Raw genomic sequence first — 20,128 nt, forward strand, 5'->3', positions numbered from 1 at the left:
GAATGGGATTGTTTAGTTACAACAGGCTTACATTAACAATATCCCACTCACATAGCACATAAGGTACAGCCCATGCAAAAACCCTGGCAGTACTCAGATAACAAGAAAACATACAGAAATGGGGATGGAAACAAAAAGAGCATTGTTCCTAGCTGTGGGACAGTCTGGTGTTCCACACAGGACCTGCTGTTGATAGAAAACTGCCGGAAGCTTTCTGAGGTTCATTTGAGGCCCTTGCCAGAGCTGCTGATGTAAAAGGTAAGAGTTGTAACAAAACTTTCCATTCTTTTAGGTTGTAATCTGTGGTATTAATGTGGAATATCTTTAGAAACCTGGCGGCCTTTTCTCCACAATGTGGGATTAAGAAATTGTTTGGTTTTGCTCTTGTTTTTATTCATACAATTCTCTTGACATCTTCAATTGAACAACAAACATGGAAACTGTAGTGTGATTAGAAGGTTGAGGTTGATTGTAAACATCTCAAACACATTTTTGACTGCACCAAGTTCTGCATCTGAAGCTTTATCTGTCTTTTTTTCCTTTCCTCTCCCATCTTCCTTTTCACAAGCAAACCATAAAGAGCTCCAGTTTACTTTGGGATGACATTTGACTAGCTGTATGTGTTACCTTCATGTATGACACAGTGAACATGTGAAGGCCTTGACTTTGAGTGTATTACTGTCTGAGTGATGAAGAGGGTGAGTGCTGGCATGAGGGACCATGACTTAGAACCTCGCTGTATCTCTTACTGGCTCTGGACCTTGAGCTAGTCATTTAACACTTAACCTCCCTGCAGCTACATACAAAATGTAGAGGGTGGAAAAGTAAAGACTATGAGTCTGTACTCAGTTTTTTTCAAACTGCATTATAACTTAAGTTCTTGTTAATGATTCCTTTTGTTTTTCCTGAGTAGTTATAATATTTCTATAATTTTATCTGCAGTGTGCAGTATAAATACTGACTTGCATTCTTAACTAAAATTAAACACAGAATAAACTAGGTGTAGTGGTACATAGCTGTAATACAAGTGACTTGGGAGGCTGAAGCAGGAGGATCACAAATTTGAGGTCAGTCTGTGCATCTTGGCAAGACATTATATCAGAATAAAATAAAGAGGGCTGGGAATGTACCTCTGTGATAGAGCACTTGCTTAGCATTTGTGAATCCCTGGGTTCAATCCACAGTACTGCAAAAAACAAAAACAAAGCAGAATAAGGCAGGGTTATATTTATATTTTTAGTTGTAGTTGGACACAATACCTTCATTTATTTTTATGTGGTGCTGAGGAACGAACCCAGTGCCTCACACATGCTAGGCAAGTGCTCTACCACTGAGCTACAGCCGTAGCCCCAGACAGTATTTATTTTGACAATCACAGATATGACTTTTTCATGAAATGGAAGACATTGATATTTTGGAAAATACCAAATCATTGAGTACATCAACTAGATTTGAACAGAATTTTATGTGGAATTTTTAAAGAGAGAGGGGACTCTGAATTAAGTGAATTTTGCAGAAGTGAAAAGAGAGGATTCCTGCTCTTTAATGCTTTTGTTGGATAATAATTGATCAAAATTGAAAAATGGAAGCTTTTTGAGTTTTGTGATATATAACTTGCCCTTATAAAGAAGCACCTGCACCCAAGTTGGCCACTCTGAGACGGGTGATGGATGTTACACTCAGCATCACTGCACCCTGTGATCCTGTGTGGGCTTCAGAGTCAGGGCACGTAGGTTTGAATCCCCAGTCTGCCAGATATTAACTTGTTATCTGGGCCCCTTAGTTAATTGCTCTGATCCTCAAATTCTTCATTATAAAATCTAAGATTATGCTTAACTTATAGGGCAGTTAGGGGGCTAATTGAGGTGATAAGTAGAAAACATGCAGCCAGACCCTTCCACCAAACAGGTGTTTTATACAGTGAACTATTCTTAAATAATATTATCAAATAATATATTTTAATTTAGTAATGCTTTCTATAATAATATTTATTTATAAGTAATAGTATTTCAGAGATTCCTAGCTTTGAGATCATGTTAACTACTCATTTTCACTTTTAAAAATGGAACCATTCCCCTACCTTCCCTGCACACAGCACCTTGTAGGGAACTAGAATATCTTTGATAGAGCTTCAGTAGAAGCTGGGATGTGGGTCTCTAGCCCAGCCTGGGCTCCCTGCTTTGCTACAGGGCCTTGCCACTTTAGGGTGCCTTGGGAACAGGGTCAGAAGAGTTGCCCTGATCAAATCCTCGTTTTTCTCCAAGATCTCATAGCCACTTGGGTTGAGCTAAGAACAGAGCCTAGGCCCCTGGGCCTCTAAGTCATGTTTTTGTTTTCTAAAGCACTCTGCAGTGTCCACCACTGGCCTGAATTACAGGTGCTACTAGTCCTCTCTCTTGTAGAATTGGGGCCTGTTTTCCTTGATGTGACAGCTATCCCCATCCTAGAACCTGATGCCTCAAGAGGCTACTGGCTTGATTCCTGGGTTTACTGATGGCCCTACTTAGGTGTTATGGCTGCTAAAAACCACACGACATCCACAACAGTCAAGTATAAAACAGGAACAGAAGTGGTTAGTCTCTCTCAAATTGCAGCCTCGCCAATGGTATTTGATAAGCATCCATTTCTAGGCACCTGAAAAAAATTGCATTCGGGGCAATAGTTTCACTTCTCTACTTAGTGGTCAGTGTCAGCTGGTGATGACTTGCTGTATTCTTCATTCAGTGAACAGAAGCTCCAGTCATCAATTGTTAAAGAGCAATCTGACTTTTCTGGCTTCAGGTTTTTGTCTGGAATTGAGGTAATACTCTTCTGCAGTCCTCATCAATCTAGGGAGGTTATGGTTTATGACATTAAAAATGTATTGAAAACCTTTTATTAGAAGATGAATACAAGATATTGTTATGTAAATAAGCCTAGATTTTCTCTGCAAAAACAGATTGGTGACCTCTTTGGCAGAGTTACTGCTTTAAGATGTATGGCCTTTCATTTCTGCTTTGCATTAAAGACTCTTGGTTTCTTCCTAGAGCATCTACAATGGAAACATATATGGGGTTTCCCCCAGTTTTATGTTTTCCTATAGCATGTGTCTTGGTGTTTCTGCAATTCCTATAAGATGAATAGCTCTCAAAAGACACTTTTTTTAAGTGCTGGGGATTGAACCTAGAGCCTCACACATGCTTTCTGACACTGAGTTATAACCCCAGCCCAAGATGAACTAACTTTGTACAAGGGACCTCACCCCCGCAGCCTGAGTTCCTGAAGGAGACATGGAACCAAATAATTTCATCTCTGTTTTTTTGCTGTTGCTTTTGAGTGATTTTATGTTGGAAATGGATCTCTATCATATAATTCCTTCTATTGTCAAGTCAATGTTTATAAGTGCAGAAAACTGTAGAGTTCAATTTAATGATAACTGTTATATAATGTGTGTCAGTAAATAATAAGTATTATAAGAGGAGTTTCCTCCAACCTCATGGTTCTGGGAGCTGGCCATTGGATTAACAAATTTTCAGTTCTGCATGTAAATGTTCATTTATAGCAGGGACCTAGGAGTCTATATTCATTCTTGTGAGTCCTCACTCTGTTCCCATGCTTCTTATTCCATTCTCTTTCCATCATACCATTTAACCAGAGAGTTCACCCTGGGCAAAATTTCAATGAATGACATTGATTTTTGTTGTGAAGTTTTGACAGGTAAGAAAGTATAAGATGGGCCTTTAGTGAAAGTCACACTTGATTTATAGGGCTGGGTAAGGTACTGGCTGTGAGTGAGAAAGCCAGCCATTCTGGTGGAAGTGGGGCTGGTTTTAAGAGACAAACAAAAGAGTTTTTAAAATGTACAAGGGGCTTATATACCTACTGCTGCCATTTTTGTTACTGACTCCCACATTTTAGAGATCACAAAATGGCTAGCTGATACTATGCTGGGAACATTTATATTTTATCACTAAATCTCATGAAGACTCTCAAGGTGTGAAGTTAAAACTAATCACTTCAATAATTTGAATAAACTATTGTGAAGGAACTGAAATAGGGACTTATTGAGAGCAGAGAGCAAAGAGAAAATCCATGATCACAGCCCAAGCTTTAGATCATTCTCACTTATTTTAACTTTCAGCATGGAATTCCATAGTTAAAAATAAATGTGCCTTCTTATAAAAATGTGTAAATAAATAATTTTTGCTTTGTCTTCCATTCACTCAAACCTCTGGCATGCATTCCAGCCCTGCCACTCACTAGCTATAGGACCCTGGACAAGTCACCTCTTTCAATCTGTTTCCTTGTATCACAAGTGGGGATACTGAAAATACCTCTCCCATGGGATGGATGTGAGATTTAAGAAGAAAATGCAATGTAAGGGCTAACTTGGCAGGAGGCCTAGCATGTAGTGTCTTCCATAATTATTATTATCATTGGGATAATGTGGACTCTACTTACTCATGGGAGAAAAGGTTTGTGTGAGTGGAAAACAAGGCGATTTTGGCAGTCAGTTAATGATCTAGATTTTCAGGATAACATGTGGGAAAAATTTTAGAACCTGAATCTGTGTAATGGTGGGCCTAGAACCTGAAAAGCAACCTGGTTTCTTTCCAGGGAAGGAATTCATTCCATTTTGGAGCCAGTTTCCCAAGTTCCTTATCCCTGAGGGCTTTTAAGGCTTAAGACTTAGGTATGGGAGACGTGACAAAGGACAAGTTCCCGAGGCTGCCTGCTCTTTGAAGGCAGAGCCAAGTCTTGTTCTGTTTTTTTGTTCTGCTTCCACCACCCAGAGCAAGATCTGGTATATGTAGGGGTTAGCTGGAAGTATGGAAGGAAGAAAGGAGGGAGGGAAGAAGGGAAGAATGAAAAAAAAGAGGTTTGGGTGGATGGATGTTTGGATTGAAGGAAGTAATTGAGGTGTCTGGGGGGGGGGAGAGAGTAATAAATGAGAACTAGAGTAAAATAAAAGAGAGGAGACATAAAAGTTTACAACTTTTGCACAAGGCACCGTTATTGAAAAGCTCACTACTTATTGCCGTGCCCATATATTCTCCCTGCACACAGATCTCATTCATAGGTTTTTATAATAAATATTTTTACCACTAACCTGGATGATGCTGAGAATAAACAAAGAAGGCTTGGTCCTCCTCCCTGAGAGGGGAGTGTACAGCTTCTTATATTATTCAAGCTAGTGATCTCAGTGCCAGCTCCTTAGTAGAGGACATGGGCACCCTCACTTAGAAAGGCTGCTCCTAGAGTGAACGCAAACATCCACAGTCAAGTCTCAGGTCTTTGTATTTACCATGGGAAGGAAGGTTTCATGAAATATTTACTTTTCTGTGCCAGAACATCACTTTTAACTATTTGCTACCTTTCTATGAAACTTTTGGGTTTTTATTGTTTAAAAGGAATGTCATGATCTCATGTGGTATGACTCTAATTTTTATTTTAACCAGGATTGATCGGAAGATGTCAAGTGCTCACACCAACTACAAACTAGATGAGGCACAGGCTATAATGAGTGAGCTGCGCACCATCAAGAAAGCCATTTGTACGGGTGAGAAGGAACGGCGAGACCTGATGCAGGTAAGGCCTGGGCCACCCCCTACAGAGCCCACCTACTTGCCTGCCTGCCTACCTGTATGTTATTTATTACATATTATATATTTACTGCATATATAGTTCACATATAATATTATATATACATATTTTAGGCACACATACACACTGTATTTAAATAAGTCTATTAATTTCCTGGGGCTGTTGTAACAAAGTACAAACTTTGTGGTTTAGAGCAGTAGAAATTTGCTTTTCTAGTTGTGGAGGCCAGAAGTCAAAATCAAGGTGTTAGTTAGGCTGTGCTCCCTCTGAAGATTTGGGTGGGGTCCTTCCTTGCCTCTTCTTAGCTTTTGAGGCCCCAGGTGTTCTTGGCCTTCCTTGGCTTGTAGATACATCACTCCAATCTGTGCTTCCATTGTTATATAGCCTCCTTCCTGTGTCTCCGTGTTCAAATTTCCTCTTCCTTTCAGGACACTAGTCATTGGGCTAGGGACCACCCATCCAGTATGACCTCAACTAGATTACATCTCTAAAGACCCTGTTTCCAAATAAGGTCACTTTCACCAGTTCCAGGGGTGAACATCTTTTGGGGAAACACCATTCAATCCACAACAATGGGTGATAAATTCATGCTGTTAATAATGAAAATAATTCAAAAGATCAGTGATAAGAGGTCTTGCTATTGCCCCAACTTCTCACCTCCCATAACAACTTTTATTCTCTTCCATAACCTTCCTGTGTTCATGCAGATGCAAAAATATGTGAATACTTGTTCAAAGGTCCTCACACAATGCTGGGACTATTATACTGTTCTGGTATAGCTTCCTTATGTGATGATAACATTCTGTACCTTTTCCCTTATCTGTTCCCAACCAGCTTCTTCATTCAAGATGGTTTACAGAGGGACTGGGGTTATAACTCAGTTGGTAGAGCATTTACTTTGCATGTGTGAGGCACTGGGTTCAATCTTCAGCACGACATTAAAAAAAACAACAAACAAATAAGTAAAAATAAAGGTACTGTGTCTGTCTACAACTAAAAAATATTTTTAAAATATATGATTTACATAGTATTTTACCATGTGGATAAATTTGAATTCTATAACTGGTATCATTGTGGTTTTATTTGATTTATGTTTTTTCCCCTTGAACTCCAATAGTTTCCTTTAGTTTTCTAAAAAGTTGAGCTTTTGCAAATGGACACATGCTTGTCTTGCTTGATGCTGGAATGCATTCAATGCTTTGGATTACAGCCTTTATTTTTCACTCAACACCTAAAGGAGTACGTAATGCCCGGTAGGCATTTGCCTAGATTCTGTAGTATGTAAGACTCAAGGGGCATATAAGGCACAATTCAGACTTATAGACAAAAATGAGACAGATGCATAATAGCTTCTTTACTTGGCAGTGCTTCCTAAGTGTTCCACAAGTGACTTCAAGGCCCTGAGTGTCTCTTGGAGAATTCCCATGTGTTCATTAAAATGCAGTTTACCAATCCCTGTCCCAGACCTCCAGAATTTCTAGAAATGGGACCCAGAAATCTATATGTTCAGATGACCTCTTCAGGCTATGATAGATAAATAGTCCATTCATTGTTAGATTTTTTTTTTTTTTGGCATACTGGTAGCACTGAAGACAGCTTCAATTTACTAAAGTCTCTGTGCATACCCTATTCCACTAACTGTATCATACTAACCAACATCCAAGGGTTAACCAGGTGATATTTCATGGCAGAAACACAGAGGATTTACCCTTTGAGGTCAAGCAGGCTACCCACCCTGACCTCTTTGAAGCCACAAGTACACAGTATTGGGAAAAGCCACACTCTCCAACTCTGAGAAGCTCCAGAGAGGCCTGGGCAAAATCTTCTTTCATCAAAACCAAGTTGGTTGTTTTGTCTTTCTTATATGAACTCAATCAATGTGACTGACTCTTTACCAAAAGCCTTTGTCTTTTTTTTTTCTTTTGAGCCAGTTGCGTGAGTTTCAGTGCACTTGTGCATTCTGGTTCTGGGGTCTGCAGTGTTGCTAAAGGTGAATAGGTCCAAAAGTGTAGAAGAAATGCTAACACATCAGATTTCTCTTAAACTTCCACACAAAGGAGTTCCATGTGCCAGAATAAATACTTGTTCTAATTTTTGGCAACCTAAAATCCATATGAGATTACTTTTGACCATGTAGAATTATGACTGAAAAATCACGTTGTAAAAATACATAAGCATTGTCTGGGAGCTGTTGTTATCTTCTGTGGTTAATCTATGAAAGTCTCAAGGTGGCCTGAACATTTTGGATGGGAATGCTTGTTTCTTTTTTTTTTTTCCTTTAGAAAACATGCAGGCTTAACAAACAGTAAAACTAGTACCATAGCTTTTTTCTATATGCATGTGCCTCCAGGAGGACTCAATCACTATCTGATTTAAATAATTTAGAATTTTTTTAAAGGTGGATTCAGGGAGGAATGTTTATTTTAACTCTAATGAGAATGAAGAATAGGGTGGGATAACTCTCCAGTCATAAGGCTGCAGAACTTGAACAAAAATGAAAGGACTCCTCCTACAAGAAAGGGAATCATCATTGTCTCTACTCAAAGATCTTGTCTTGATCTCTTCCAGAGCCTGGCCAAACTTACTGATAGCTTTAAGAATAGCTGCTCTATTACCGACTCTATCCAAGATTTTTCTCACAGTGCAGGCGCACTTGGTGATTCTGGTGTCCCTCAACAGTTCTGTGATGCTGGCTCTCAGACCGATACCATGGGAGAGGTATGCTTGCTTGTGTTGTCCTCAGTCATTTGGCTTAATTTTCCATTTTCATTTCAGAAATATTTTAGATTTTGTGCCATTAGGTTTGAAGAAAAAAAAACAGTGCTTCTCACATCCAGCTGCAATTGTCTAGTGATGTAGGAAGCAATTGAATTGCTTGTTGCCTTGTGATTAAGATTCTTAAAGTAGTAGACTCCAGATGGGTGCAGTGGCACATGTCTGTAATCCCAGCAATTTGGGAGGCAGAGGCAGGAGAATCTCAAGTTAGAGACCAGTCTCAGCAATTTATTGAGATCATGTCTCAAAATAAATTTTTTAAATAAAAAGCTGGTGATATATCTCAGTGGTAGAGTACTCCTGGATTCAATCACCAGTATCACAAAAACAAAAGAAAACAAAAATACAAATGTCAGACTCCTTGAGAGAATTGAGTTTAAATGTTATCTTGAAATGTGTGTGTATAAAGGACTAGATAGTAAATATTTTAGGCTTTGCAGGTCCAGCAGTCTCTGACATGATCACTCAGCTCTGTCATTAGTGAAAAAGCATCCCTAGATGATATGTGAGATAATGAGCTTCACCGTGAGTCAGTAAAGCTTTATTTACAAAAGGAGGCAGTCTGCTGGATTTGGCCAAAGGGCCATAAGTTTGCTGATCTTTAGTTTAGACCAGCAATTTCCAAAGGCTTTGTGGTTGTGCCACCTTTGGTTAGACTTTGTTGCCATTTCTTATTCTTCTAAAAGAATGTCAGGAAATCAAATTAAAAGAAAATTTATTTGAGACTTGGAAGAATTTCATCAAGTTCCCTTTGATAATTAGCAAAGTATTAAGTTAGTCACAAAAACAAAGTTGGGAGAATCATCATTTGAAGCTGAGGAGTGAATATTCCAAAACACATTATTGTAAATTGGATTGAGTGAAGTTTAAAATTGATTTATTACCAAATGGAAAGCAGGTCATATTTTTATTAGGGCTTATTAAAATAGAATAGAATATACAGTGCCTCCAAATTAAATAAAAGTAAAGCAAAAAAGAGAACACCAATTGATTGGGAAACTTTGGGTTTTAAGTAATTAGCTAATATTTTGAAAATTTGGCAAATAGTGCCTTTCTAAGGTGAGTATAATGTACATTAGGACTTTTTCTCTCCTGGATGTTCTGGAAATGTCCTATATTCAATTTTACCTTCATTATTGTCAAAGGCATACTTGCACATTTGGAACCAGGCATCTTCTTCGGTTTAGAGAACATGCTCGCCATCTATAACACACAGAGAAGGGTCTGAATCAAAAATGTTTGGCATTTTTGTCTCAAGATTTAGGAGTAAAGGAAGGAAGCAAGTGCAAGACTCATTAAATTCCGGGAATGATTTCTTGCTGCTTGTCATAAGGTTAGATTTAGAGTGTAGAGCTCTAAACTAGTGTGAGAGGAACAACTAAGGTCCAAGCTTCTCTAATGATTCTATCAAGCCATTCTAAACAGATCAGGTGGGGAGTACTGCCTGGTTCCACTACTTTAGCTGTAAATTGTCATGTTTATGAGCTCCTGCAGTTTACTGGGGCTGGCCCTGGGTTGGGAACTTCACAGCTGTTGTCTTGGTTTAACTAGTTTTTGTTAATATTTTTATATAGGATTTTGTTACTTTCAAGTATAATTGATATGAAAATATTAAGGCACAACTACTGATCATACTTTGGGTATTTAAATTGTAACTCTAAAGTTACACCCCAATCCCTGGCTTTTTGAGACCTTGCTTTCTTTCCTTTTACCTTTGGTTCTTTTTCATAACTTGTGACCTTGAAAGGCATTCTCTAGTCCCTACCTAAGACAGCTAGTCCATCTTCAGATCTTGGAACTTTGTAGTAGAATATCATTATAGTTGTCCCTCTGTATCCACCAGGGATTGGTTCCAGGACCCCCTCAGATAACAAAATCCGAGAATGCTTAAATCCATTGTATATAATGGCCTACTAGTAGCATATAATCTATACACTTCCTCTCATATACTTCAAATGATCTCTAGGTGATTTTATTATACCCAATGCAATGTAAATGCTATGCAAATAATCGTTATACTTATTGTTTAGGGAACAATAACAGAAAAAAAAGTCCATCCATGTTCAGTATAGATGTGACCATAATGGGCCTAACTATATTTTCGATCCTTGACGGTTGAATCTATGGATGTAGAACTCATAGATATGGAGGGCTGAATGTATTGTGCATTTATTGAGAAACTAGACAATGTAATAAACAAAGTGGGATTTTTTTTGCCTTTTATCACCTTATGCTAAATAATTTCCTATTTTTTTAAAAGTCAATTTGTTGTTTTTTTAGAATTATACAATAGATAGATATATACTTACCCTGTTTAAAAAAAATAAACAAAACATCAAAATACAAGTTTTGGGAAAACAAAAGTCTCCACAGCCTGAATCTTAAACCTCACCAGCCAGAGGTGGCAGCAGAATATTATTTGAAGTGTTTCATTCTATGCCTTTGAAAAATTGGAATTGAAAGACAAATTAAAAAAATATTTTTCATTGTTGCTGAAATTTTAAGTGAATTTTCTGGTTTGAAAATATGTTTTTATTATGTGTTTCTCTTTTTGTTTTTCTTTTCCTTTTGTGTTCCGCAAAGTTTGTCTTTGATGACAAAACAAGACTTGTAGACCGAGTCAGACTTAATTGGCAATATGAGGAAGCCCGAAAGAGGTAAGAAGCACATTTTTTCAATCTTGTCTTCTGTTCACTTATTTCCCACAGAAAAAGGCTTAACACAGTTCCACATTTTATCTGATGGAACACAAAAATAAAGAATCTTTGTTGTTAATGTAGCTTCTTAATACACATGGCAAACTTTCAAGTGCACTTAAAATGTGAAATTCTCAGTATTACAAACAGTTATAAAGATGTGATTCAATAAGAATAGAGACCTTCCAGTTTTCTGTTTTTCATATCCAGATGTGGTGGTTCAGTAGTGTAGAATACAATTAAATTGCTTATTGCTTTGTGATTAGGATTCTTAAAATGGTAGCCTCCTTCTGAGAATTGAGTTTTAATGTTCTCTGGACACATATGACTTTCGAAGGCATGGGTCTAAGTACTATACCAGGTAGTTAAGAACTCCTTTCCCTCTCTCCCTCCCACAGATAGCATCAGTTCCTCAAACCAGCGTAAGCAAAACCATCCTCTGTTTCATACAGATGCCTTCTGATGCCATAGACTGATGAAAAAAAGCCACATATTGAAGTTTTAAAAGATGTTTGAGTAAGCACTGGGTCAGCAGATGATACCAGTGCCTACTTGCTCTCATTTTGTTTGGAGAGAAGTGACATTTATGTTGACCTGCATTGTAACTTATCTGCCTTCTGGAAATTGAGATTCATCCAGGTCTATGCATTGGGTTTCTCTTTCCTCACCTCTCTCCCTCCCAGTATATACCATAGGACATGGGCAAATCTGCAAGGGCAAATTCAAAATCTTCACCTCAATGCAAAATTTTTGGTGCAGTATTTTTAGCATGGCTTGTTTCTCCTCAGGTGTTCAGCATCCCCATTTTCAAGGTTCTGATTCTGCCTTAGCTTTTATGTCTTCTTTTAAGAGACTTTCTCTCTGTTGTGCCTTCTGGAAAGAGTCTTAAAGCCAAATTATTTAAAATATGTGCTTCAGTGAAGGATATATTTTTAAAAGATTTCTTAGTCATAAATGATATATCTTATCATGGTTGGGAGAGGAGCAGAATGCCAGGTGGTGTGAATGAGTCCTTCCGGAAGCTAAAAAGTTGGGCCTGCTCAGTATACTGTACATTTCATGGAAGTCCGTAAATCTACTTTGTTGGCTTTTATAAAATGCAAAAATAGTAAACCATCTGTAAAAGTAAACCATCTGACTCCATGCCACAGAGCCTGCAATTACCATGGCCCTTCTGCTTTCTAGGAGATGTTCCACTCAATTCTTCCAGGCTTTTTGGGGAGTATTTGTGATGGGCTTTAAATGTCCTCATAGAGTACCACCAAGTTCATTTACCAATACTGGTTACCTTCATGGTTACATGCTTCATTCCTCATGTGTTCCTCTTCTGTTGTTTGTAGGTGCTTATGAGGGGTGATTATCTTTTCTGACTGTTCCTCATCTCCTTCCTCCTATTTCTAAATGGAATTGCAAAATGTGGGTGCTGGAATTTGCTGTGCTGTATTAAATACAGAAACTAGATCATTGCTACACTTAGAAGCAAATTGTTATGTGTGTTGCTGTGACATTTACCAAATATAGCAAGTGATTTCTTTGTTTTCTAGAACTGGTGTCAAGAAATTGTAAGTAACCTTTTAAATGTCACAATACATTTGGTGAAAAATGTATTTGGGAAGTTACTGCACTTCATCATTACTTTAATACAAATAATACAAAAATATTATTTAAAGATTGCTAGAACCTTGTTAGGAAGTGCATTGCAGTTACAAGTGAGGGTCCTAGCTCCAGTGTTTTAACCTTAGTAACCCAGTAGGGGTTTTGAGAAATTCTTTTTATGGCCTACATTAGAATATTTAAAAATCAGAGATGTGGTTTAAACTTGACCTGGGTTGGCTTGCCCATTTGCTAACTGTCCTTTTCTCACTAGAACACTGGTCTTCAACATAAGGAGTAGACTCTTTAGCTCTCAGGAGATTTCTGGCAATATCTGGAGCCAAGTTTAGTTGTCACATCTCTAGGGCAGATACTACTGGCCTCAGGTCTTCAGAGCCCAGAGATGCTGCTCAACATCCCTCAATGCACAGACTAGGTACAACAGCAAGGACTTATCTGGCTCATCATGTCAGAAAGTGAGAAAGTTCAATAAAAGACCTGATGAGGATGACATTGGCTAGAGGGATACAATCAAGAATCCAAGAGAGGATGGCTGGAGGCAAGAGGGGAAAAGTGTAGGAAGTAAACCTTGGAAAACACTTACCTCCAAGGGTCCAAGAGCAAAGGAGGAGCACTTAGCAAAGGATTCCAGGAAGAGAGCAGTGGAGAAGTCAAATCAGTTGGCCAGCAGACCTCTGCCATCCCAAGGCATCCTGATCTACAGAGTCAAGGAAGAAGGAGAGCAATGGCAGGTTTTCATAAAAAAAAATGGCAGTCCTAAGTTAGCCCTTCCCACCTCCTTTCTTAAATTTTCCCAGCCTGTGGGAGATGTCACAAAGATGGTGCTCTCTGCTGGATTTAAAGGAGGAGAAAGATAGAAACTTCTGAAGAGTTTCCAGGGGCCAGCATTATGGATGAAGATCATTTAGATGGGAGATTTTGATGGTTGACAATGAGTTGGTAGCTTCAGTGGGCTTCAAGCAGCTTAGACTATACTCAAAGTGTTCTTGTCAGTAGAATTTGCCTTAGCCAGTTGATTACAATTCATTGGTTCCAGTCCCTCCAGGTTCTGCTTCCCTTTCTAGTTCCCTTGGAGACATCATAGTCTGCCTCCAGTCATTGCAAGTTGATTCTTGTAGTTAAGGCTTGACTGGTAACCGCTGTGTGCCCGAGTTATACACTACTCTTCTATGGATCATGTGATTCCCAGTGGCACTAGTAAGGCTCTGAACTCCCTATACCTTGTAACATTGTCAAGCAGCTCTTCCCTACTTCCTCCCAGTAGACAAGTTGAAAGTTAGGGACAGTTAAGGCCATCAGGTCTCACCTTGCCCTAGATCATTGATTTTACTACCACTACTCTGAGTATTTATTTATTTATTTATGAGTCAAAGCCTGATGGCTTTGAAGTCTTGTCTATGGGCTTTTCACACAGTGCCCTTGATCAGACTGCAACACATCCCTGATATCCCCATGAGCTTCACTGGAGAAGAGGTGTCCATATACAGGAAAGCACATGTTCACCTGTTCACCCACCAATACATGAAAATTAATGTATTGTTTTTAGTGTCTGTGTTAGCAATGAAAAATATGTCCTTCCCTCATTATTTACCCTGAGGTTACTGAGCATTATGGGCCCTTTTATCTTGCCCAAGTGGACTTCCATTATTTTGGTGCCACAATTCAGTGTTTGGTTGTATTCCTTATGTCACCTCACCCTTGGCCATCGGTCTCCAAGCTTTCATTTCTGAACTTATTCAATCCTGCAAATCTTAGCCCCCCTACTGATTATCCATAGAAATAAAACCAAATGGGGCAAGGAGATTGATTTATAGGAATTGACTCATGTGATTAAGGAGGCTGAGAAGTCTGCAAAGTAGACTTTGCAAAGCAGAGAACCAGGAAAGCTAGTGGCATAATTCAGTTCATATCTGAAGGCTGAGAACCAGTGTTTGGTAGTGATGATGTTGGGGTAGTTTTAGCATAAGTCTTTGAGTCCAAAGGCCCATGAACCAAGAGCCCCAATGTCTGAAGGCAGGAGAAAGTGGATGCCCCAACTCAAGAAGAGAAAGCAAGTTTGCCTGTCTTCTCTCTGATTCTTATTTTATCTGGGCTCTCAGTGAATTGGATAATGCCCACCCACATTGGTAAGAGTATGTCTTCTTTACTCAGTGTACTGACTCAAATGCTAATCTTTTCCAGAAACATCCCTATGGACATACCCACAAAAACTATTTTGCCAGATATCTGGGCATCTTCTAGCCCAGTCAAGCTGACACATACAATTAATCATTACAACTTTCTCTGCAGAACCACCTGTGCTTTACCAATTCTAAAAAGTGGAGATGTTTATGCCTTTATGAATTCTGGAGAAGTCTTTCCTTGGATATCTAGATTTGAGATTGTTTTTAAGAAGTACGAAATCGTCAAAATGCAGAGTACTGAACAATGTATTCGGATTTAAAGGAAGTTTGTGGAAGTGGAATTTATAATTCTAAGTGATAGTATGATTTCTTGAGAATTCCTTAACTAAACTACTACTGTCATGGTGACCAATTTTGTGTTTTCAACTCTGGATCATGTAAAATGTACCAAAAGAACTGTTTCTTTCATCTCTTCAGGAACATCTCTTTGGATACTCAAGTCAGATATTATGCTAGGAATATTTTCACATTACTGGTTGAAAATTTTTAGAGTTTTTAAAAGTGAAGTTGGAAGAATATGTCTTCTTGAAGCAGTCCTGATGACACAGATGACTTCTTATTTTTAAAATAAGAGTACTTGTTCTAGAACTGTGCACAAACTCTAGCTGTTTCCATAGAAGCACTAAGTTCAGATAGGAACAATACATTTGGTCCAACCAGTTTCTCTGTGTATTAATTTTTGTTGCCAGGATCAGTTCTGCTGTATGTGGTTGTCAGGAATCAGTGGTATTATGATTCCAGTTAAATTTGATCCATCACTTGGATTTTACTTTTATTTTGCAAGTAACTTTGTATCTGGATTTGCGGGAATGAGGTACAGCTTTGAGGAATGAAGAAAAGCATCTTTGCCACTGCAGTCTATCTTTCCCATTTGGGTCAAGATAAAGAAACCTGAAGACTTTCTGATATATATATTTTTTAATTTTAGGAAGTTGCTTTCAGAAGATCTTGCTTTCCCAGGGGAGAAGCTGTTAGAGCAGGGAAGGTGAGGACAGGGCTGGATTTTGGTGTATTGGTAGAACATTCTTGCACCATATGTTCTAGATGCAGAATTTCTAGATGCACCATATGTTCTAGATGTCAAATTTTCCACATAGAGTTAAGTGGAAGCCAGGCATGGTGGCACATGTCTGTAATCCCAGCAGCTTGAGAGGCTGAGGCAGGAGGATTTTGAGTTCAAATCCATCCTCAGTAACTTAGAGAGGCCCTAAGCAACTTAGGGAGACCCTTTTTTCTAAATAAAATATAACAAGGGCTGGGGATGTGGATTAGTGGTTAAGTGGTTTAATCCCTCGTACCAAAAACAAAACAAAACAAAACAAAAAAGGTGGAATGGACACCGATTTATCAATACTTCATTCAGTCAACTGAAGTGATTTCATCTTACATCTAACTTAGATCTCAGCTGAGGTTTTCTTTAACCTTTGCTTTCATTTAGATATTTACAAAAAGAAAGCTAAGAGAAAAATGTAAGAAGTATTGAATATGTAGTTACAATTAAATCTGAAGGCATGATGCTCTAAGTTGACACCATGTCATGGAATGTGGGATTAGGATCCATCATAACTCATCACCATCAAATGGAATTGTGGGTTGCCTGGAGTTCTGTTTGCTATTCCAGAAAGCAGCAGGATTTTAGAAAAATGAGAAATTATACAGTAGACTGCAGGTTTTAGGTATTCACATAATTGGAGATTGATTACTCTTGATATGCCTCAAAACTTCTTAATATTAGAAGTGGGGGCTGAAATTGTGGCTCAGTGGTAGAGCACTTGCCTGGCATGTGTGAGGCGCTGAGTTCAATTCTCAGCACTGCATATAAATAAAAATATAAAGGTCTATCAACAATTAATAAAAATATTTTAAAAAAATATTAACTGTGGGGCTGGGGTTATGTGGCTCAGCAGTCAAGCACTCACCTAGCACGTGAGAGACCCTGGGTTCAATCTTCAGCACCACATAAAAATAAATTTTTTTAAAAAGTTATTGTGTTCAACTACAACTAAAAAATAATTTTTTTAAAAAAAATATTAAGTGTATTTTTCCTAGAAAAATGCAGATCCTTTTAAGATTTTTATGTGAATTGTGAAGGTCTGAGTCATTTCTGCAGCATAAATGCAGGTTTCTATTCACGGTTTAATGTTCTAGGGTTGTAACAGACAAGGTTTTCGGGCAGAAATTGTAAGGGGAAATGATTTATATTTAGAACTGTTTATGGATTAGAAATTGGAAAGCACATAATAAATATGAAACCTGATTGCGTAATTGAAGATTTTACTTTTATTTCTTCACTATCAGGGCATGGGGACATATATTTTAAAGCTTTTAAAGGCATTTGTGACAGATTATATGTGGGCCATAAAATGTATTACCCATCAAAAATGAGAATCAATAAAACAGGTAGTTGACTTATAGGGAAAAAAAAAAAGAAAAAAAATCCTTGCCAATTTTAAGTGGCTCTCAGTTCTCTTTAAAAATGAACTTGGAAAAGTTTTTTTTTTTCTGCAAACCTTAATGATGACCTTGCTTTTCTTCCATGTATTTAATTTCACTAAAATGATATTTCAAAGAAAAGCCTTTCTGGAAATTGCTTTTCCTTTAATACCCAGAATAGGAATGATGGCCCTCATAGGAATAGGGTTCCAACCAGTTGCTTAGCTGTTTGGCATGGATAAAGAGAAGGTGCATCGAACCTCAATACATCTGTGTTTAGTCTTAGGCAGGAAGTCTGTTTCTTCAAGTAAACCTAACATGCTAAAGATACTCCCTGTGGATGACTGGCTCTATTCCAGGCCAGCAGCATGGTAGACAAGGCACACTGTTTTAAAGGCACAGCCATTTTGTCTTCCCCCATGGAGAATATGTGAGTGATCAGTTGTTGAAGAAATCATTCTAGTGCTTTTGACTTTCAGAACAGACAGACAGATGTGCCTCTCTTGACCTGGCTGAAGTGGACCCCAAATGTCTACACCCAGAGTTTGGATATAAGGAAGGAAATTGTTGTTTTTAATATATGCCAATATTCTTCTAGATTCATAGCTCAAAAATAAACGTAACCATTTGCATTGTTGTGAAATTTTATTTTAAAAGCACAGTTCTCAAGCAAAGAAATGTTTGCCTATGTTCAGCATAGCCCAAATAACTTTTCCAGATGGATTGCAAGAAATCAGCCTCATCCGGATTTTGTTTCTGCTGAAGAGGTCGTCCCTCCCCATATGTCTTTGCATATATTTCCTGCAAGCTGTGGAAAGTTACAGTTTGGCTGCTGTACTATTTCTTTATGCCCACAGTAGACAAGCCTCTTGAAAGTTGCCCTTTGCTTCTCCTCCCTCCTATAGTTCATTTTCTTCCTCATTTTTTTTTCAGATAATGCATATTACTTGAGATTTTCCTGGAACCGTTATGATTATCTGAGACTGAATCTTCTGCCACCCTCAGCAACTTAAATTCTTTTAGATAGCAGCTAACAGAGAGCTGGTAGGCTCAAATGGCATCTTGAGCTCCTTACAAACCTCAGGAAACTTGAACTGGGGGTTCAGCTCAGTGATAGAACACTTGCTTGCCTAGCATGCATGAGGCCCTGGGTTCCATCGCCAATACTGCCAAAAAAAAAAAAAAAAAAAAAAGAAAAGAAAAAAGCCCCACAACAAAACACCTCATAAAAGTCAAAAGGAGTGTTTTGAAAATGTCTGTTTATATTATATGTATAATAATTAGATCTGGCAAGCTTTAGCCAGGCTCAAATAGGCTTTCCTATGGATTAGATAAATTGAAATGAAAAAAAACTATGGGGACACAGTAGATTTTCTCATTGTTCTCCAAATCAGTTATATTTATTTTTTATTTTTGACTTGTCTACAGTAGAATGTTCCAGAAATTTCATTTGGTGTGTCTCATATGAGTCTGATTGGAGTGTGTATTCCTTGGGCTTCAGTTATATGACTGTCATAAATTTTAATTACTCTAATTAGACATAGATGGATGCTTAAGCCCAGTTTTATTTCTAACCCTGTTGGGCTGCCTCTGTCATCATTTTTTTTCAGTGACATGATTTGTTATCATTTTTCAACACATTTTTCAGGAAATTAGTTTTAAGTTAGAAAAATTGTCTAAGGAAGCTACTGACACTCAACTAGTTTCTTTACCTTCTTGGAGAAATGGGCTTGAGTTAGATGTATGCGTTTAAGCTCTAACCTGTATACCCTTTCCTTTCCATGTTTGGATTGATTTGGTACCTGGAGAAAGAGCATCATGTATGATCCTCCCGCCAGGCAGATGGGTCCTTATGCTCATGTCTAGATCATGCAAAGCCTGACCTGGCATAGTACTTGACAATGAGTTTTAGCGTATGGGCCAACTTCAGTCAATTGGTTGTATCTGTGTGGAATGTGGTGTTGAGAAGGACTCTGAGGGCTGGGCCCAACAGGCAGGAAGCCAGATTTGGTTAGTGCTGTGCATCCTGGGCACAGGAGGTAAGTAGTCTTGGCAATGCTCTTGCCCCATGTCTGCCATTCCAAGTTTAGTGAGGATGATCCCATCAGTGCCTAATGCAAATGCTTAAAACAGGCCAGTTAGCAACCCCCAGACGAGGCAGGGCTGCAGAGGAGGCAGCTTTGTCTTGGAGCAGTGGGTGTCCACCTTGAGCAAGCATCAAAAACACCTGGAGGGCTTGACAGACTCCAGATTGGCAGGACCCATTCCCAAAGTGTCAGATTCCGCATGTGGGGCTGGGTTCTGAGATTTGCATTGGTAACAAGTTCCCAGGAAATTCTGAAGCTGCTGGTCCTGGGACCCCACTTTGAGAATTGCTGCCTCAGAGATATATGTACCTGCCACTTAATTGTTTTCACAGTACTCTCTCATCTTAAAGAAGTCTTTGCATGTTTTTAGGCATGTGTACCAAACTTGATCCTCCAAATCATTGGGTTCAGGTTGGGTCTGGCGTAACTAGTTTCTGCCTAGAAACAGGCAGCCTTACTTGAGGGGCTTAAAACATACTACTATTTTAAAGGGTGATTTAAAAATATGAGCTATGTCTGTTTCACTTAATCAGCATTAGACACCATTGCAGGACACAAAGTATGATGCAATCTGTTTGCCAGGCAAGCACTGAAGATTCAAGGGCATGGAAAGTGACAAGATTCTCTGTTTTTATACCCTAAGTATTGTCACACTGACACCTTTGGTGAGATTGACTGGTTTGCATCTAGCCAGATGATCACATGCCAATTTCTACATTCATGGGGATGCCTCTCATATACTTGCTGGCATGCTTGC

General features: G+C 38.6%; 1 protein-coding gene across 2 annotated transcripts in view; it reads left to right on the forward strand.

Moving 5' to 3' along the window:
* Window positions 1–20,128, forward strand: part of Wwc3 (WWC family member 3) — a 107,946-nt gene that overhangs the window by 59,742 nt on the left and 28,076 nt on the right. For both annotated transcript variants that reach the window (XM_077107212.1, XM_077107213.1), the window contains exons 6-8: window positions 5,439–5,568; window positions 8,152–8,301; window positions 10,942–11,015. In XM_077107212.1, coding sequence (XP_076963327.1) covers window positions 5,439–5,568; window positions 8,152–8,301; window positions 10,942–11,015 — 354 coding nt within the window. The remainder of the gene's footprint in view (window positions 1–5,438; window positions 5,569–8,151; window positions 8,302–10,941; window positions 11,016–20,128) is intronic.

This window comes from Callospermophilus lateralis, chromosome X (genome assembly GCF_048772815.1).
Source record: "Callospermophilus lateralis isolate mCalLat2 chromosome X, mCalLat2.hap1, whole genome shotgun sequence".
Classification (NCBI taxonomy): Eukaryota; Metazoa; Chordata; class Mammalia; order Rodentia; family Sciuridae; genus Callospermophilus; species Callospermophilus lateralis.